At 41.6% G+C, this 16,735-nt stretch overlaps 4 protein-coding genes across 8 annotated transcripts; 1 reads left to right on the top strand and 3 right to left on the bottom strand.

Annotated features, from left to right (window-relative positions):
* Nucleotides 1–109: 109 nt before the first annotated feature.
* Nucleotides 110–3,519, bottom strand: proca1 (protein interacting with cyclin A1). Its single transcript, XM_062472663.1, has 4 exons — nt 2,888–3,519; nt 2,635–2,767; nt 2,362–2,496; nt 110–2,232 (listed from the first exon to the last, which is right to left on the bottom strand). Exons 1-4 carry the CDS (start codon nt 3,426–3,428, stop codon nt 348–350), a joined length of 2,694 nt encoding a protein of 897 aa, XP_062328647.1. The 5' UTR covers nt 3,429–3,519; the 3' UTR covers nt 110–347.
* A 1,326-nt stretch (nt 3,520–4,845) lies between these two features.
* Nucleotides 4,846–7,255, top strand: zgc:174895 (uncharacterized protein LOC100126024 homolog). 2 transcript variants are annotated; one of them, XM_062472668.1, is made up of 5 exons: nt 4,859–5,566; nt 5,783–5,876; nt 6,121–6,267; nt 6,789–6,884; nt 7,061–7,255. In XM_062472668.1, exons 1-5 carry the CDS (start codon nt 5,444–5,446, stop codon nt 7,201–7,203), a joined length of 603 nt encoding a protein of 200 aa, XP_062328652.1. In that variant the 5' UTR covers nt 4,859–5,443; the 3' UTR covers nt 7,204–7,255. The 2 variants fall into 2 exon arrangements, with proteins under 2 accessions (XP_062328653.1, XP_062328652.1); XM_062472669.1 differs by lacking the exon at nt 6,789–6,884 and having other exon boundaries at nt 4,846–5,566.
* Nucleotides 7,256–7,520: 265 nt separating this feature from the next.
* On the bottom strand, nt 7,521–10,966 carry rab34a (RAB34, member RAS oncogene family a). 4 transcript variants are annotated; one of them, XM_062472665.1, is made up of 11 exons: nt 10,859–10,966; nt 10,094–10,225; nt 9,878–9,969; nt 9,569–9,661; nt 9,340–9,441; nt 9,163–9,227; nt 9,002–9,053; nt 8,773–8,854; nt 8,591–8,681; nt 8,364–8,471; nt 7,521–8,249 (listed from the first exon to the last, which is right to left on the bottom strand). In XM_062472665.1, the coding sequence occupies exons 2-11, from the start codon at nt 10,166–10,168 to the stop codon at nt 8,182–8,184; spliced, it is 828 nt and encodes a 275-aa protein (XP_062328649.1). In that variant the 5' UTR covers nt 10,169–10,225; nt 10,859–10,966; the 3' UTR covers nt 7,521–8,181. The 4 variants fall into 4 exon arrangements, with proteins under 4 accessions (XP_062328649.1, XP_062328648.1, XP_062328651.1 ...); XM_062472664.1 differs by having other exon boundaries at nt 10,605–10,942; XM_062472667.1 differs by having other exon boundaries at nt 9,569–9,634; nt 10,605–10,941.
* A 741-nt stretch (nt 10,967–11,707) lies between these two features.
* tlcd1 (TLC domain containing 1) lies at nt 11,708–16,609 on the bottom strand. The gene is made up of 4 exons (XM_062473102.1): nt 15,981–16,609; nt 14,940–15,022; nt 13,468–13,550; nt 11,708–13,351 (listed from the first exon to the last, which is right to left on the bottom strand). The coding sequence occupies exons 1-4, from the start codon at nt 16,184–16,186 to the stop codon at nt 12,947–12,949; spliced, it is 777 nt and encodes a 258-aa protein (XP_062329086.1). The 5' UTR covers nt 16,187–16,609; the 3' UTR covers nt 11,708–12,946.
* Nucleotides 16,610–16,735: the final 126 nt, after the last annotated feature.

The following is a 16,735-nucleotide window of genomic DNA, read 5'->3' on the forward strand; positions in this document are numbered from 1 at the left end:
TAACATTCCTTGCTGTGTGAATAGTGACAAAGCAATTTGCTGTCAGGCCCATGACCTTAATGTGTTACATTCACACAATCACCAATTTAAATCAATATACTAAAATATGCAGCGTTTAAATATTTTATTAATCTATTTTGTAGGCATACATATTTCTATACATAATACTGATCCCCCAATCACGTTGATATGATTACTGTGAAAAATGGCTATAATGTTGATTCGTCAAATATCACAGATAAAACAACTAGTCAGCATTGCAACTTTTCCTAGTCAATAGATTGGCTGGTCATATAAGATGGCAATGCAGTCTATCATTCTATGCTAGCAGCATGTTAAGTATAGTTTCAGGGCTGTTTGTTGGAAAGCCTTGTTTTTCTTCTTCTCTTCCAACCTAGTTGCTCTTCAGCCTTCTGTAAAATGGATTGGATAAGGCTCATGGACGGTGTGCTGGGCTGTGCAGTGTAGAGGACCTGCTCAATGCCATCTTTCAACTCTTCAATCTCAGCATCTTCAGAGGGCATAGTTTGGAGTCTCAGCCTTGCAGTCGTCTTTGTTCTAGGATCAGTTTCATTGTCATTATGAGGTGTAACGCCTACATTAAAAACAGCTGGACTGTTTTTTTTTCTTCTTTTTTTGCGCTCTCCCTCTCTTGACCCGTGTCCTCCTGCAGTGAGAACGAGAGTTCCAGCCGTGGCAGTGAGACGCCCGCGTTTACCATCGTTCTCCACGGCGACCAGCCCCATGGTGGAGGTGGGAGGAACGGTCAACACAGCAGGGCATTCAGTAGCAGACAGCACTGACATGGTTTCTTCAGAAGCGCTCTGGGGAGATGTGGTGTCAGCCAAAAGGGGGAGTACAAGTTTTTTCCTTCTTTTTCTCCCCTCTCGCTCTTTTGATCGTTGCCTTTTGTTTTGGTGGGCATTCAATGTAGAGGTTGCAGCTGTTGTGGTAGAGGAAGCAGCACTAGTTGTAGTAGCACGAGTTGTAGCAATAGTTGCAGCAGTAGAAGTACTAGCAGTAGTAGTAGCTCTAGTTGAGGTAGTTAAAGGTGACATATCACTATCATTTTCTGGTCTGTGAGAGTCAAGGTCCGTTGCCGTTTTAACAGTAGTGGGAGTTGGGCTGCCTATAATCGTTCTAAACTCATCTTTAGTGGAATGCTGAGCCGCAGCCTCCTCAATAGGAGAAGAGGAGGTGATTCTCCTTCTTTTATTTCTGTTTTTTCTCTCTTTTGACCTGTGTCTTTTTCTTTTGAGGGGAGCCACAATGGGAGCGCGGGCATGGATTGTGGTAGGTCCCAACCTTTGTTGCTCCGGCTGCTCTGAGGGGACCGTTGGAGTGCTGCTCTGTACGACTGAAGTGTCTGTGGTCTTGACCGGGAGTTCCTGGTCAACGGCATTGTGGGTTGTAGCTTGTTCTGGAGGAAAAGTTGGAGATATGTGGTTGCGGTTTTTCCTCCCTTGTCTTGGCCTCAACCTCTTCTGTTGCATAGTTGTGGGGATGCTGATTGTCACAGAGAGGAGTTCTGTTTGCTTGTTCTCTGTGTGGGCTTGGGTATCCAGCTTAAGCTCCTTCTTCACAGGACTGGTTGGGTAGATTGAGGTAGTGATTGAGGCATTTTCCTCATCTGTCATTGGTTGATCTTTCATAACATCATTGGACGGCTCCTCTTTACCCCCTAGATCTATCATACAATTTACATTCCTGTTAAACTGAACAACTTTACTTGGCTCATCAACAAAGTTACTCTTATTATCGACCTCCTCTGCCTTGCTGCTTGTAGGTGTACCTGGGGCTGCCTCCTCGGCTTTGGAGATGGATTCGACCCTCTGCTTTCTCTTTCTCCCTCGACCCTTAGTCTTCTTTTTTTTGTTTTTGTTTTTCTCTGAATTCTTCTTCTTCTTCTTCTTCTCAGAGGACTCCGCCTCTCCTTTGGCAGCTTCAGTGGTCGAACTTTGAGACGTGGACACAGTAGCGAGAACTTTGATGAAGTCCTCAGCGGCCGTGACCACGTTACTAAGGGACGGTTCCTCAGGACCCGTGGTCTGGGAGCCTGACACTGGAGGCTCTGTTGGACCCTCCGGTCCGTCCTGCTCTAGTCCTGATTTATTGGACTCTTTCTGTTGAGGAGGAGCCAAGGTCAATACGTCAATAACGTCAATGCCTCCAAAGTCGTATGGAATGGACTCTTTTGCCACTGCAACAGGCATCTTCTCGTACTTTTTACACCTTTTGAATTTGAAAGAAGAGTAAGACATAAAAGATAGTTGATTAGGCATCCGTACGTTCACCATTAGAAAGTAAAGAAATTCACTTAAAACCGTTTGAACTTGTTGTGGAATCTCCATAAATACTTACATGCCATACCAGTGCCTCTCAACACATTGCTCCTCATACATGAACTCAAAGCAGGGTACCTCCATGACATTGAAGAAAGCCTGTCCCACCACCCTGGATGAGGAGTCATTCACTTTCCTCAGACAGTCCTTCATCCTGCAGCATGTGACAGAGAAAACTACTCACTCAATGTCTCTAGCTTGTCCAGGCTGACCAGTAAGTCAAATTGTATTTTATTTCAATCTCTGTTGGGAGAACCACCCCTCTCTCTCTCACACACACACACTCACTCACGCATTATCGCAGTCACAGTGAGAAATGGAAAGCCACTTGAAATTTGTGTAGCCATATTTTGAGGAGAACGCATGGATGACATGGGGGCAATGGTCATGAACACGGCAACAACTGTCGGTCTCAGCGAATACCCCTGAGGAAGTACAAGAGCAAAGCATCTATGAGTGCACAACATGGGTGGGTAAATTAATAAAGTCTCCTTTTTTAACTCAGCAACATGATCTATACTTTTAATATAAAATGTTCTCCCTACCCAGTTGATTAACATCATCGGCGATGTTGCCTGCACCGCACCAAAGTGTCCCAGGATAAGTAAATCCTCGCTTGGATCTGCTTAACACCTTGTCTTCATCTTTTTGATCCTGTATCGGTCGTGCATTCATATTTTTGATGACTCTTTTGCGCTCCGTTTTCCTCTGAAACTCTTGACAGTTGGCTTTGGCATCCGCCAAGTGAGCAAAACTCGTTTCGAAATTTTCTAATTTGGTCGTTTGATCCTTCAGTCCCAATCTGCAAATATGCATGAAAGACTTCACCTGCATTTGGTTCACTGTCACCGAGCAGTCCACGAGTTTTCCGGCTGGGTCACGCACGGAACTCACCTCTTCAACTCCATCTGATACTTGGTAAAGGTAATTCTCTCCTATTACAGACATTTTAGCACAGAATGTGCTGTTGAGCATGAGAAACATTGCCTTTGCCTCTTTTCCTCCATCTAGAGAGTAGGTTAGGAATTCTCCTTTGACAAAGTTTCTGTCCAGGTAAGACAGGAATACAAAAAACACAGACCACATTATGGCAGGTGGCCCTTTTTTTGCACCATGCGCCCAAAGACAGTAGCCTGTTACTATTCTCCCACGCCCTTGTATCCACCGGCTTTTAAAGCGACACTTGAAGTGGTGTGATTATAAATACGATGACTGACATTGCTGGGAGGGGTTTGTCATCCACATTAACCCCTTCAGTGGACGTGTAAAATCCTTTGACGCTTTCAGTTTGACAGTAGGATCTGGAGCAATATTGGCATTAAATATAGGATAATGGGCACATCATAAAATACATGAATAGCCAACAAGTTTAATATCGATTAATATAACAGTTTATTACAAATACATATAATATGACCGGCACATCAAGATGATGGATAGGGGGGTGTAGAAAAGGTGTTGGAAAAAATGCCAAGCTGTGCATTTATTTTCTAAAACAGCTGCAAACAAAATTAGCACGGTTTAATCTACATTTATTTTGCCTAAAATTCAAGATGAATGGTGTGTGAACTAGCAACGACTTCTTCGTAAATTGACCGCAAGTTACCTCCCCACCCCCCACCCCTTTTCCCAAGAAGTCGAGATTTATTCCAGTGGAGGAGGTTCTTGTGGTGCTTTCCATGGTAACGAGGATGGGGTGATTCCTCTAAACCAAGAGATTGGACATCTTGCAAATTCCACAAAGGGTTTTGCATTGTTGATGAGTGACTGAATAAGAAAGTAGTAAAAAAAATGAAGCGGAAAGGCTCACAAGTGTGCACGCAATAATAATTGGTACCTGCTATCGGAATCAATTAAGGACGTGTTTGAAGATGCAAAGTTGTAGCTCACAAATTTTGTGCACAAAAGTAGCTAAGCAGCTAATAAGCCAAATCTGAATAGCCTTTTCCCAGTCGTCTTAACAAGAAATTCCAGTAATTAACCTTCTAAAAAACAATCTTTAGAGCTCAATTTTAGGTTAGAAATTGGTGCTATGATTTTCAATTTGCATCCCATGCAAGTGTTCACACTCCATTAGGCTTGTAGGGATCATGTGCAACGAGTCGGCAAACTATAAATCACCCCAATGTTGTCACATTGTTGGCTTGGTTGGCTTTGCAAAGCACTCTCGAGAAGCGAATGTTTGAGGGCGGAGTGAAGTGATGCAAAGTCACCAGAGGGAACATTCGACCAAACCTGGGCAGCAAAACGCGGGTTACAAATGCTCAGTGAGGATTTACCGGCAAACTCTTGTAACCTTTGTAATCCCTGGGTGCTCCAAATAAAGTGGGATTTAAATCAACTAGTGCTACATTTTTGTCGGCCATTATTGACGGCTCTGTGGAGAGCAGTTTGGCTTGCCATCAGTGATAGGCTACATGCTCTCTAAACAGAAAAGATAACCGACTCATACTACTAAAATGCTTTATGGCACAGATATGTCACAGTTGTTCACACGGACATAGCCTAGCCAACATTATTAACTTGGTGGACAGGCGGACAGCTGTGAGACCGAAAGACTATTGTAATTGTAAGAGTTTTGTAAACTTTCTTGACCATTTGTTACCATGTTGCGATGTTCTTTTAGGTGTGGTGTGATAGTGACAATTTTTGCCTCTTGGAAATACCAAGTTAAAGGACAACCTGTTTAAATGAAAGAAAGAAAAAATTGCAATGCTGACAAATTAAGTTGTAGCCTACTGTTTTGTAAAATATGAAACATAAAGAAACGAATTACATCCGGTAGCCTTGAAGGTTTTTCATAAGGTTACATAAGCTGCAATAGCCTACTTCTCATGTGGAAAAGATGCCGCCTGGAGATACCGTAAACTGAGCCATCAGAGAAAACACTGGAAATATTGATTCAGTAAATAATTCCTAGCTGTTCAATCACATGGAACTATGCTTCTCCACATGGGCAAGTACTTTTTTCATAATAAGTAAACTTATCTCCGCAGTCATGAATAGTATAGCTGTGTCATTCACGCCCCCGTGGAATCTGATCGTGGTCGTCTGCAGATTCCCAGGCAGACTAGTCCTCCCCACCCAGACTTCTCCTGAAGATGGACCCTCTGGCGCTTCCAAAAGACAGAAATAGAGGCTGGTACCTCTCATTAATGGCACCAAACACCAAAGGATCAAACTTTGCCTGGCTTGACCCATCAAGGCTTTACTGTAACGCCCAGGTAGGCTTCAATAAATGTGACCCTGTGCGTTCTGGTTTGTCACAGCAACGTGAATGAGCACAGATGCTATTGAAGGCAATAACTGTCCATACAAACCGTGGTTGAGAGTCGGTTGTAGTTGATTGTGTGCAGAAACGCTAAACTGCATTAATAGAACTTTATCTTGATACAAAACCATAAAAGTCTTGTTCATGTATTCTCTATATTTCATCCCAGGCTCTTTCAGATTGTGTGCAGGACCTTCTCTGTCCATTCCAGAATGAAACTATCGACCTAGTTGCGGGTATAGATGCAATGGGATTCATCTTAGGTAAAGATAAAGACAATATAATTATTATCTATACTTGATTTGCTGGTTCAATGCAGTCATGAAAACGTTTCCAAGCACAGGCTTGCTAAATTGAGCAGGGAACCCAACACTTTGAGAGACTAAATTTAGAGTTACAGATTTAGGCCATGCAGCTGTGTCTAAAGGAGAAGCAGAAAACACACATATTTGAAATGTTCAACAACAATGTTAATGGATCTTAAAGTGGTTTATTGGCTGTTTCCAGGGTCGGCAGTGGCCGCCACACTAGGAAAAGGCTTCCTGGCTATCCGTAAGTCAGGACACCTGTGTATAGAAACGCAGAGTCAGAAGTACAGCGACTACTCTGGCAGGGAAAAATTAATGGAAGTAAGACTGGATGTGCTAAAACCAGGTGAGCAATTTCATTTTCTTAAAATCCCCCCATTTAGTTACTTTAGTTACACTTTGTTTATTTGGTGAATATATTGTTCCTTTTTGGTGACTGTTCAAACAGCAGTGGAGCCTGTTAGGTCCAATGTTTCAGATGAGGAAAAAAAGGATGACAACAAAGTTTCTTACTTCTGCTTGACCATCAGTGTGGTAACAGATGGTATACAGTGGATTGACAAGCTTAATGAACCCTGCAACACACATCACGTGGTGCCAAGACTGTATGGGCCCAATTAGTAATTCTGTCATGGCAAAGCAATCCTAATTTCCTGTGGCACAATGCCCCCCAGTGTTGGCAAGAAGGAACCGACAAGCATAAGGAGAATATTTGTGCCTGGAACACCATGTCCTCTCCAGGGGACTTTGTATTCACTGGTTGTCAGTTTGTCCTACTCAGTTTGACTGCCTGCTGCACCATGTGACTTTAAGGCTGAACTGACATAAGTGACAACTGCACTAACAGTGGTCTTCCTGTGACAACAGGCCTTCGGGTCCTGATTGTAGACCAGTGGATAGAGACTGGAGGTACCATGAAGGCTGCCTTACAACTGGTGGAGAAGCAAGGAGCCACTGTTGTTGGTCAGTCAGTGTGTAGCCCTATCAGTACTTATGTATGCTCAATGTGGGTAGGAAAAGTCCTGTTCTCTGTAAGAATCCAAACTAAAAATATAAACTATAAACTTTTGAGTCTGCTCTTCTTAAGTAGCGTTTTGTAAATTAATGTTAGTTACTTTATATGTGTTTTGTAACTTTAGGTGTAACTGCTGTGGCTATTGAGAACAGCGAGGGAGGGAAGTGGATCAAAGACCATTACAAATACTCTCACTGCATCCCAGAGGAACTTCAGAGTCAAATTGATGAACAATATCTAGATTCTTTCAAAAGCTTCAAGAGTTAAACCCTTACACGCTTCATTTCCAAGGAAATTTATTTAACACTAATCTATACTTTTCAAAATCCAGTTTTTATATACTAGGACAGATATCCACCAACCATCTCTGGAGGCGGGGAATGACTCCTCCCAAAGTTTCTTTAACTTCTCTGGAGTTTTCTTGGGAGTATTATCTTGTCTTCCTTTATGGTTTAGGATGGTTATATGTGCCGATCTATGAAGCCCTCTATGACATTGCATGTGAAAAGGGCAATCAAATTGAATTTGATCTGAAATGTTTAATACATTTATTGATGTGATGGTACTGTTACTCCTGTATTACAAGTCTAATTAAGCAATGTTATACTGTACCTTTTATAAAAACATTACTTTGGAATAAGTTGTACTGGAACTGTATACAAGTTATTTATTGATGTATTTGGCCAGTAAAAATGTGTTGGTATAAAAGTGATTAAAACAATATGTTTGATCCGAAAATCAACTGAACTAAAAAGGTACCTTGAAGAACATTTGAAAATCTATAAATTATGCTGATCTCTCCCAGTGCCGCTATTAAAATATTGTGTCTAAGCAAAATATTACAATTGTGCAGATACTTTTCTAATACAAAGCAATGCTGTTATACATTTTAGTTTCAAAGAAATAATAATTGTCCATATGCCTTTTACGGCCATACCACAAGGAAAAGACCACTGAAATACTAGAAAGCGTAATAACACCAGGGAATGAATGGATCATAACTGGGCAAGATGAAAAAGCAGCACCACAGGAAACCACATCCAACTGAGGACTATTCTTTCCCAAGCCAGCACAAATTCAGTTTGAATGTCTGTGAAAGCAAACCCCAATGTTCTGGCTGTCAGCTCTCACTGCAGCATTCCATGTGTTTGGGAGTGGTAGAGGGGATCTCAGGTTCACGTTTGGACTTGGGAAAATGTTCCCTTTGGCTTGTGTACAGTACCATCATCTCACTGGTGCTTCTCTCTACTGACAACAGTTGGGCTGTTTCTTCTTCGATGCTGAATTCGGGTTTTTGGAATTACTGTTAATTTCTAAAACAGAATGAGAGCATACTTGCATTGTGACTATTTCAGACAGCTGAATTGATTCATTCCGGACATAGCAATAAGCTAAAAAACCAAACAATTGTAGATCTGGATACTCACCGACAATATCGCCAATCTTCCTCAATCCACTTTTCTCTAACTCTGCCAGAACATTGGCTTCAAATGCCAGCGATGCAACACGAAAGAAGAACTCCCTCACGTTCTCCCCTACATCAGTTCACATCACATTAGTTTTGCAACTACACAAGATAATAAGTGTTGTATTCATGTTTTGATTGAAGGAATAGCTCAGAGACTGTAAAAACAGGGTGAGAGAATCAGTTTACCTGTCAGTGACGATACTGCCCAGTATTCTGCACTTATTTCCTGCGACAGTTTGATTGCATCCTCCTCAATCTGAGAGTACCGTGCAGGAGACTGATGACATAAAACACATTTTCTTTTTAACTAACTGAAATCTGATAAACAATCTAGTAATGTAATCTACAAAAGCAGAAAACACACGTACGCTCAAGTCTTTCTTTGTGCCAACGAGAAAGAGCTGAACACTTGTAGGGTCGTTCTCTTTCAGAGCGTCCTCCAGCCACTGCCTGTGGAGTAACATTAGTTTGACATTTGTATTAACCATTTAACCAAACATACATTTAATGTTTTGTTATTATACGCCATAAAATTCAAATGCTCAGAGCGTGACCTATATTCCTAAGAACTATGTATAGTAATTGAATTGTGTTTACCTGGTATGGCCGAAGGAGGCGACGTCATTCACATCAAACACAATGATGACAACTGGAAGTTTAGAGATATGAAGTTAGCTTGGTACTTTACAAGGACAACAAATATTTTCCCAAAGATCTGACACTGGTTTATTTCATTCATGAGTACTATTTTCCAGTACTTTGAGCTCCTCTATAGTATGTAGAGGCGATGCACTTGAATCTCTCCTGGCCTGCAGTGTCCCACCTGTAGGTATAGGCATATTTACAATATAAAAATATGTAGAGAAATGTTTCAACAGTATACATCTAATGAAGCCAGAGCAGTGTAGCCTAAGTGCAGATCAATAAGGACTCACAGCTGTAAGCTGAATGGCACACCCAAAACCTCAAAACGCTCCATCTCAAAGTCAACACCGATCGTTGCCTTGTAGTTCTTGTCAAAAGCATCCTTGCAAAACCTGTTGATAGAGATTGCATGAATTATTAAACCAAAGCACCAACAGCAGTTCAGTTATTTATTTGCCCGAACTGCCTTTGGACTGAATCTTACTGTGACTATGGTATTCACATTGGGCATCTGCTTACCTATTAATCAGACAGGTTTTCCCCACAGCAAGGTCACCAACCACAATCACCTTGGAGATCTTAAACCTACTGGATGAACATTTTACACAGAGACTATGAAACCAACAAAGAGAAAAACATTCATTTACTTTTTATTCATTTAGCTTAAACTTTTATCCAAAGCAATATACAAACAGTGCATGACAACACTCAGCAACCGAACCCAATCAGCACTTCCCATTGCCATAGGAGTGTATAGTGTCTTAAAGGCTGCATTAGGAAAGTGTACGTATCTGCTGAAAAGTCAGCAGGGCCTCTAACCGTACCCACCCTACAGTGCCAGTGCGTTGCTCCTGGCAAGCAGTCTTCACTTTTGTGTGGAAGCCGTCTTTAGTGTGAAGAGCAGCTTCTTCACAGAAACACTAGAAAAGAAGGTCAGCTTTGTGAGGCGTCTACCAAACAATAGGAGTGGAAAAGTACAAGACAGCTACAAGTTAAAGTTAAGTTTGAGTCACAAACCACTGTTCAGCATTACTGTCAACCTACCTGAGGGAGCTGGGCGATGATGCGGTCCCTTCGAACAGGAGGAAGCACACTCATTGTCGGGATTCTGACCGACATTACTTCAAACTAAATGCTCCTCAGAGGGCCATGTACCCCACACTACCACCCTAAATTCTGCATAGAGAAGGGTTAGGATGTGATTTAGTGCTGTTGCCTACACAAACTAGAGTGGGCAAGTCACAGAACAACAAGAGCAATTTAGCATCTGTCATGGTCTGGAAGAGCTAATCTCTATTTTAATCCTATTGTCCAGAAATGTTGTGAACAAAGACTATTGACTTCCCCTAAATGTAGCTAATTACACGACTTTTACACAGCCTAAAGATAATGGGCTGTGTAGTACAAGTATTTGAATGTGCCACGAATATACGAATATAAGACAAATTTTCAAGAAACAAAACACATTTGTAAGTTATGGCACAAAAAACGAAAACGTGACCATGAAAGCAGCATTGGTTCAATGGAGGATGCATAACTTTGCCATATAGCCTACCTTAACGGGACAAGATATTTTACAACGCGTGGTAACCCACACGTCCAGTCTTCAGCAAACAAAATAAAGTCCACAATTTTCTAATTGTTTCACATAAGTCTACTGATGCGAGTGACGCCCTTTCATGTAAATACTTAAATTGAGCGCTATTTGCTCAAACTAAACATGACTCAAATCCATTCCACGAAAGTTAGGCAACAAAAGTCAGCATGATATGTACTTCAATGTATTCAAATCGGACCACTATGACTCACGTTGAGGTTTTCCCTGTGGAATGTGGGATAGCATAGAACAGGCCACAGCCTACTTTTTCCGTGTCGGAGCCGGTCTGAGCCCTCTGCTGGCAAATGCCGAGATTTGTGCGCACGTCACTCGAAACAACAGACAATACAATGCTGTTTCTCTGTTATGGAGATACTGTATGGAACAAATCAGTGACATGTTTTACATTTTAAAAGGCTTTGAATACTTAATATTTAAATATAAACACCACATAATTTGTTGGTTTTAAATTCACCACTTTAAAAATGAAATATGAATTTATTTCAATGTAAAAATAAAATTCTGATCCAATGATTAAAGGTTCAGAAATTCAGGGTGCTCAAATTCGAACAGTCAGATCCCAAAAATTCTATGAAAGAAAATTCAAGCTTCAGAAATTCAAATAAAACTAAATTCAGGCATTCGAATGGTGAAATTCAGATCCCAAAAATTCGAGCAGAAAAAATTCTGATTGCAACATCCGGGATATCAAGGTATTGCTTGCCTCAGACCGGACCTCTCCCCTCAGACCCAATAATTTATGTTTAAATAAATGAATTCATATTTCAATTTTAAAGAGGTGAATTCAAAACGAACAAATTCGGTGTGTTTAAATTTCGATATTAAGTATTCAATGCCTTTAAAAATTCAAAACATGTCACTGATTTGCTTCCATACTACCTACCGTATGTGTGTTTATCTTGAATAATACTGCTGACAATAATACTGACAGACTTTCAGCCTGACGACAGAGACTGGAGGAGAAGGGAATCATTTAAGTCAGATCAGTATGCTCTCTACTTTCACTAGTTCCTTGTTGTGATTCATAATGACTAACGCTATTCCTCGACACATAATAATTTTATTTGGTCAAACATATCAATACGCATTAAATAAACCAAAAGCTCAATTAAGGCACATCAAGGCACTAAAACATGAGTCAAAAAAGCTACTTCGAAAGAAAATTCTGACAGTCAACTACATTCTCCATATAGGCCCACTAATATTTGGTAAAAAATAAAAAATAACTAATTTGGCAATAGGCTTACCCCATATCTCACAGGGCCCTTTTTGATTCAGTTGCTCAGGAGATTTCTGGGTTCATCCCAGTCACATTTAAAGTATATTGGAAAGGCACTATGATAAGGACACTAATATAGTATATGTATGGGAGTCAGGTGGCTGAGCGGTTAGGGAATCGGGCTAGTAATCCAAAGGTTGCCAGTTGGATTCCCGGCCGTGCCAACTGACGTGGTGTCCTTGGGCAAGGCACTTCACCCTACTTGCCTCTGGGGAATGTCCCTGTACTTACTGTAAGTCGCTCTGGATAAGAGCGTCTGCTAAATGACTAAATGTAATGAAATGTAATGTTGCTGGGATCTAGTCTGTATTTTTTATGAATTTGGTGTGATGAAGTGTGATTCCCAGAAATGTTCAAGGCATTCAAGTGTGTACTTTATGATTAATCACATTACTGATCATCTATGTATTGACCAAAACAAACTATACATTTCCCTTAAACGTTCAAATTCACACCAACCAGAGCTTATTGATTGTACTGTACTGAGGAAAGTGGTTCACTTTGATGTTCTCTTCTGAGCTATTCCCCATGAAATAGCTTGGCAATATTGTTCCCCTTTTTATGGCATCACATTGTTAACGACAGGTTTATCACGTTAATGAGCATCCCACACAAAATGTATAGTCATATAGTACTGTAATGTGATAAGAGTCTTAGGTAGCATTTGGACATTCCTAGACAATGTAAGTACGTGCTTCAGTATCTGATGTTGCCATGTGACCAGCAATGTGGTTGCCGCCCAGCTTTTCTTTAGCCACAAAAGGCATCGCACAGAGAAGTGTCACGCCAAGGGATGTACCGCAGTCCCCTCCATTTCAAGGCTGCTTTTGGCAGCACCACTAGACCCCTATACAGACCCACAGTGACAAAAACAACAGTGTGTGAGGTTTCATTTGATAAACGATGTTAGTTACAGAATACACACACACACAAAACACCACCAAACCCACAACAACGGCGACACACTGGTTTGTGTGAATCAGTCACATTGCCAGCTTGGTCAGTCATTGAGAAACTTTTTAGAGTTGTTTAAATGGGTGCCATTTTGTGCCGAGAGAGCCTTATTGCGTGGGAAGAAGTCTGCTCGGATCAGACGGTAGAAGTAGATCAGGATCATGAGGTTCATCAGGATCATGGTGATAAGAAAGTAGCCACCGTGGTCCAGCCAGGAGTAATTTTTCACAATGTACCATGTGAGATAAAACTGGGCGCTAAGGCGGAAGAATACGTAGGTGAAGAGGTTTAACATCTTGTTAATGTAATAGAAATCAGAGAACTGGGCTTCGGCTAACTTCAGCATGAGCCTGAGATGCAGGGTGACACTGTTGACCTCCACAAAGAGAGCCACCACAGCACCAGCCACATACAGCTGTGTGTACAGGGCATACAGGAAACACCATAGCACCTGAGGAAAACAAAACAACAACAACTATCTATAATAATACACAAGACCTAATAAATACATTAAATGATAAGTGTGCAACATTCAGGTGCAATTTAGAAACTGTCTATTTATCTTACCAGCACATGGTGAATTAGGAATTCCCATGATCCTCTTGCATGTCCAGTTAGGATAATGTCACATGCATCTTGCACGAAGTATCCTATCAACAAAACGAAATATGGGTTACATCTCAGTCAGATGAGTAAATGAGTGGCTTCAACATTGGTTCTGCATTGGGTTTGATCATATACTGTATGGTATTGGTTATCAAGGCATACTCAGAACACCATGTTGTGATACCAAGATATTAATCAAATGTGCAGCTTACCAGATGTCTACTGCAGATCACAGCACTAATGAACTACTGTGCGTGCAGTACATATCCCTCTGCCTTCTGACCTACTTCCAACATTGCATGGCATGACTAATCAATCAATAACCTGAACCTCAGCCCCTCAAATACGAAGCTAATTGTGTTTGCCTTATGAGTCCCAGTACTAAGCACAATCTGGAGGTAATAATCTACCCTAGATGGTCTCCTGGGTGCCCCTCCAAGAGGCAATTAAGATAAAATGACAAGCACATTTGTGTTCATAAGCCAGCCACCACACTGTGAGGGTAAGTGTGACAGGTAACCGGCCATAGATGGAATTCTATAGGTATATTGTGTTCTACTCTTGTTTAGATAGTTTGTCTCAGAAGAGCTAGAGGTTGTTTGCATGCCTCTCCATGGACACACATTGTCATGGTTACGCATGCAAGATGATAGATGTAAGACGACAACAACTGCCCCCAGCAGCTAGTTCCCACCAGCCATGGCACCAGACTACGCAGTCTATTGAGGATTAGGTTGGTGTCCATAGCAATGTGGGGGTGTGGTCCATCACTTCTATGATCCAGGTAAAATGGGCGGGTCTGTTTTGTTTGTGCTCTTAATCTGCAACTGGAAAACCTGGGAATCTCACAGGTTTTCAGGTTACTTTACTGAAAAGGACATTCAATATGCCAAAAGGATATTCAGTATTTCCAGAATACTTTGTTTATATCGAACTCTAAGTGTCTGTTTTTGTCTTTTCAAGACTGTGGACAGCATGGGACATGCAAGCACGCCCTGAATTTACCAACAAGGTTAATCATGTTACTACAACCCCTTTGAATTACTTAATTTGATCAACATGAGCAAGGCCCAAGATAACAAAGTTGAACAACATTGAGAACTGCATCAAAATGTAGGTCTAATGTTAAACATTTGGAGTCAGATGGCTGAGCGGTTAGGGAATTGGGCTAGTAATCCGAAGGTTGCTGTTTCGATTCCCCGGCTCTGCCAAATGACGTTGTGTCCTTGGGCAAGGCACTTCACCCTACTTGCCTCGGGGGGAATGTCCCTGTACTTACTGTAAGTCGCTCTGGATAAGAGCGTCTGCTAAATGACTAAATGTAAACATTTACAATTTAAGACATTCCTCCCCCTTAACGAATGCCGTACAAGCAAGGGGTGTAAAAACGTAACTTTAATAACAGTATGCTTTTTATGCAGTTACTCACTGACCTGATGAAACACAGATGAGCAGGTAAGAAATTGGGGTGTAGAAGGAGTGGATGTTGTGCAGCATCTCTGGCCAAAGGAGCACACTGAAGAGGGACACATGGTCATGGACAGATGATTCAGTATTACTTTCATTCAGACATAAATGAGCTCATCCTGTAGAGATAGGACTGACAAAGTAGACATAAAGACAGTGATCCTCCCGCCAACTCTCACTGTAGCATGCCCTGTGACTTAACCAAATATATTTGACAATAGCTCACCACCACATGTTAATAAGTGTTCATCTGTGACAAGGCTGTATGGTAAAATCAAAACAAGCACAACATCTTTACCAAGCAGCTCAGAAAAAGATTTTATGATCTAACACAAAAAAGTGCATAGTTGTTGATTTATATATTGACATTTGGTGACAAGTGACAACAGATGCCGTAATAGTTATATATTTAGACTCTTATGTATGTTTATTTCCCAGGATTCACTGTTAGTGTAATCCTTGACTCAAAAACTTTCTTAACACTTTCAGAACAATTTTCTAACCAGCTGGTTTTTCCAGTTTCCCTGGTAGGTAGGCCCCTGTGAAATACTTTAACCAACCCTGTGGTTTGCTGGGCGGTTTGGCTTGTGTAAGTCTATGGTGTGACACATTATGAAGGAATTCTATTCAATCTCCTAATTCAAAATCAAATGAAAGGCTGTTCTCTTGCTTCCACAGAGCTTGATGACAACACACTCAATCAGGTGTGTTGGAGCAGGGACATATCTATAACATACAGTAGCCTACAGCAGACCTCAAGGAACAGGATTGAACACCCCTGTGGTAAAGGATATTCTGTAGATTTAACAGTGTTTACCCCCCCTCAGAAAGTCTGCTCCTCCCTAAGCCAGGCCTCCCCACCCCTGGCCCCGTCTGAACATGCTCTTCTTCTCCACTGTCTGTCCTGACGCAGACTGTTACTGCCCTGCTCCACCCCCCCTAAATAACACAACACATAATGTGGATCCACTATGAATGAACAATAGGGACCCAGTCTGGAGACTCACCAGGTCACAGCCCACGTCCCTGTGAGAGAAGAGTGAACCAACGATATTGAGAGATTCTTCCATTTCCATGAGCGGAAATCATCTTGTGCCACCACTTTGGGTACAGGCAGGTTCTGCAACAGCTTGTGGACCACCCTGAACATGAGAGAGCACATGACCACAGACAGGCCTGGGTATCTCTGCAGAACAGGAAGCAAGGCCTCCATCTTCTCCACCCCCACTATTCTCACTCTTTCTCTTGTTTCTCTCTCTGTGACTCCCTCTTCCTTGTTGTTCTGTCTGTTACTTGTTAGTTGTCTCTACGGCTTTTCTGACTGCTCCAGGGTATGTTGACAGGTCCTTGTGAAGCAGTATCTCTCTGGGCAGCAGCAGTGGGGCTTCGAAGAGAGTTGTTCCAGAGATAGTCTCCTCCCCTCTTTTGCGCCTGTTGATAATGTTCAGAATGTTCCAGACTAGGCTTTTCTTCAAATTTCCCACTTCCTGTGCAGAGAAATACAAAAGCTTGAGCTCAGAACTCTCAAAAACATGATGTTCCAATTCCACAGACTTTTTTTCTTTCTTTCTCTCTTGGACTGAGTTGCCGCTGAAACAGCCTCTGCGCGTTTGTGACTGGGGAACAGGGGGAGTGGTAAAGAGGGTGTGTTGTGGGTGGTGGCCTCCTTTGAGAAAACCACAGAATAAAGGAGCAGCATGCTGCATGCAGTTTCATTTTCAATTCAAAATCTAGCTTATTGCACAAAAGGTAAAAAATCTGA

This window comes from Osmerus eperlanus, chromosome 11 (genome assembly GCF_963692335.1).
Source record: "Osmerus eperlanus chromosome 11, fOsmEpe2.1, whole genome shotgun sequence".
In the NCBI taxonomy this organism is placed as follows: Eukaryota; Metazoa; Chordata; class Actinopteri; order Osmeriformes; family Osmeridae; genus Osmerus; species Osmerus eperlanus.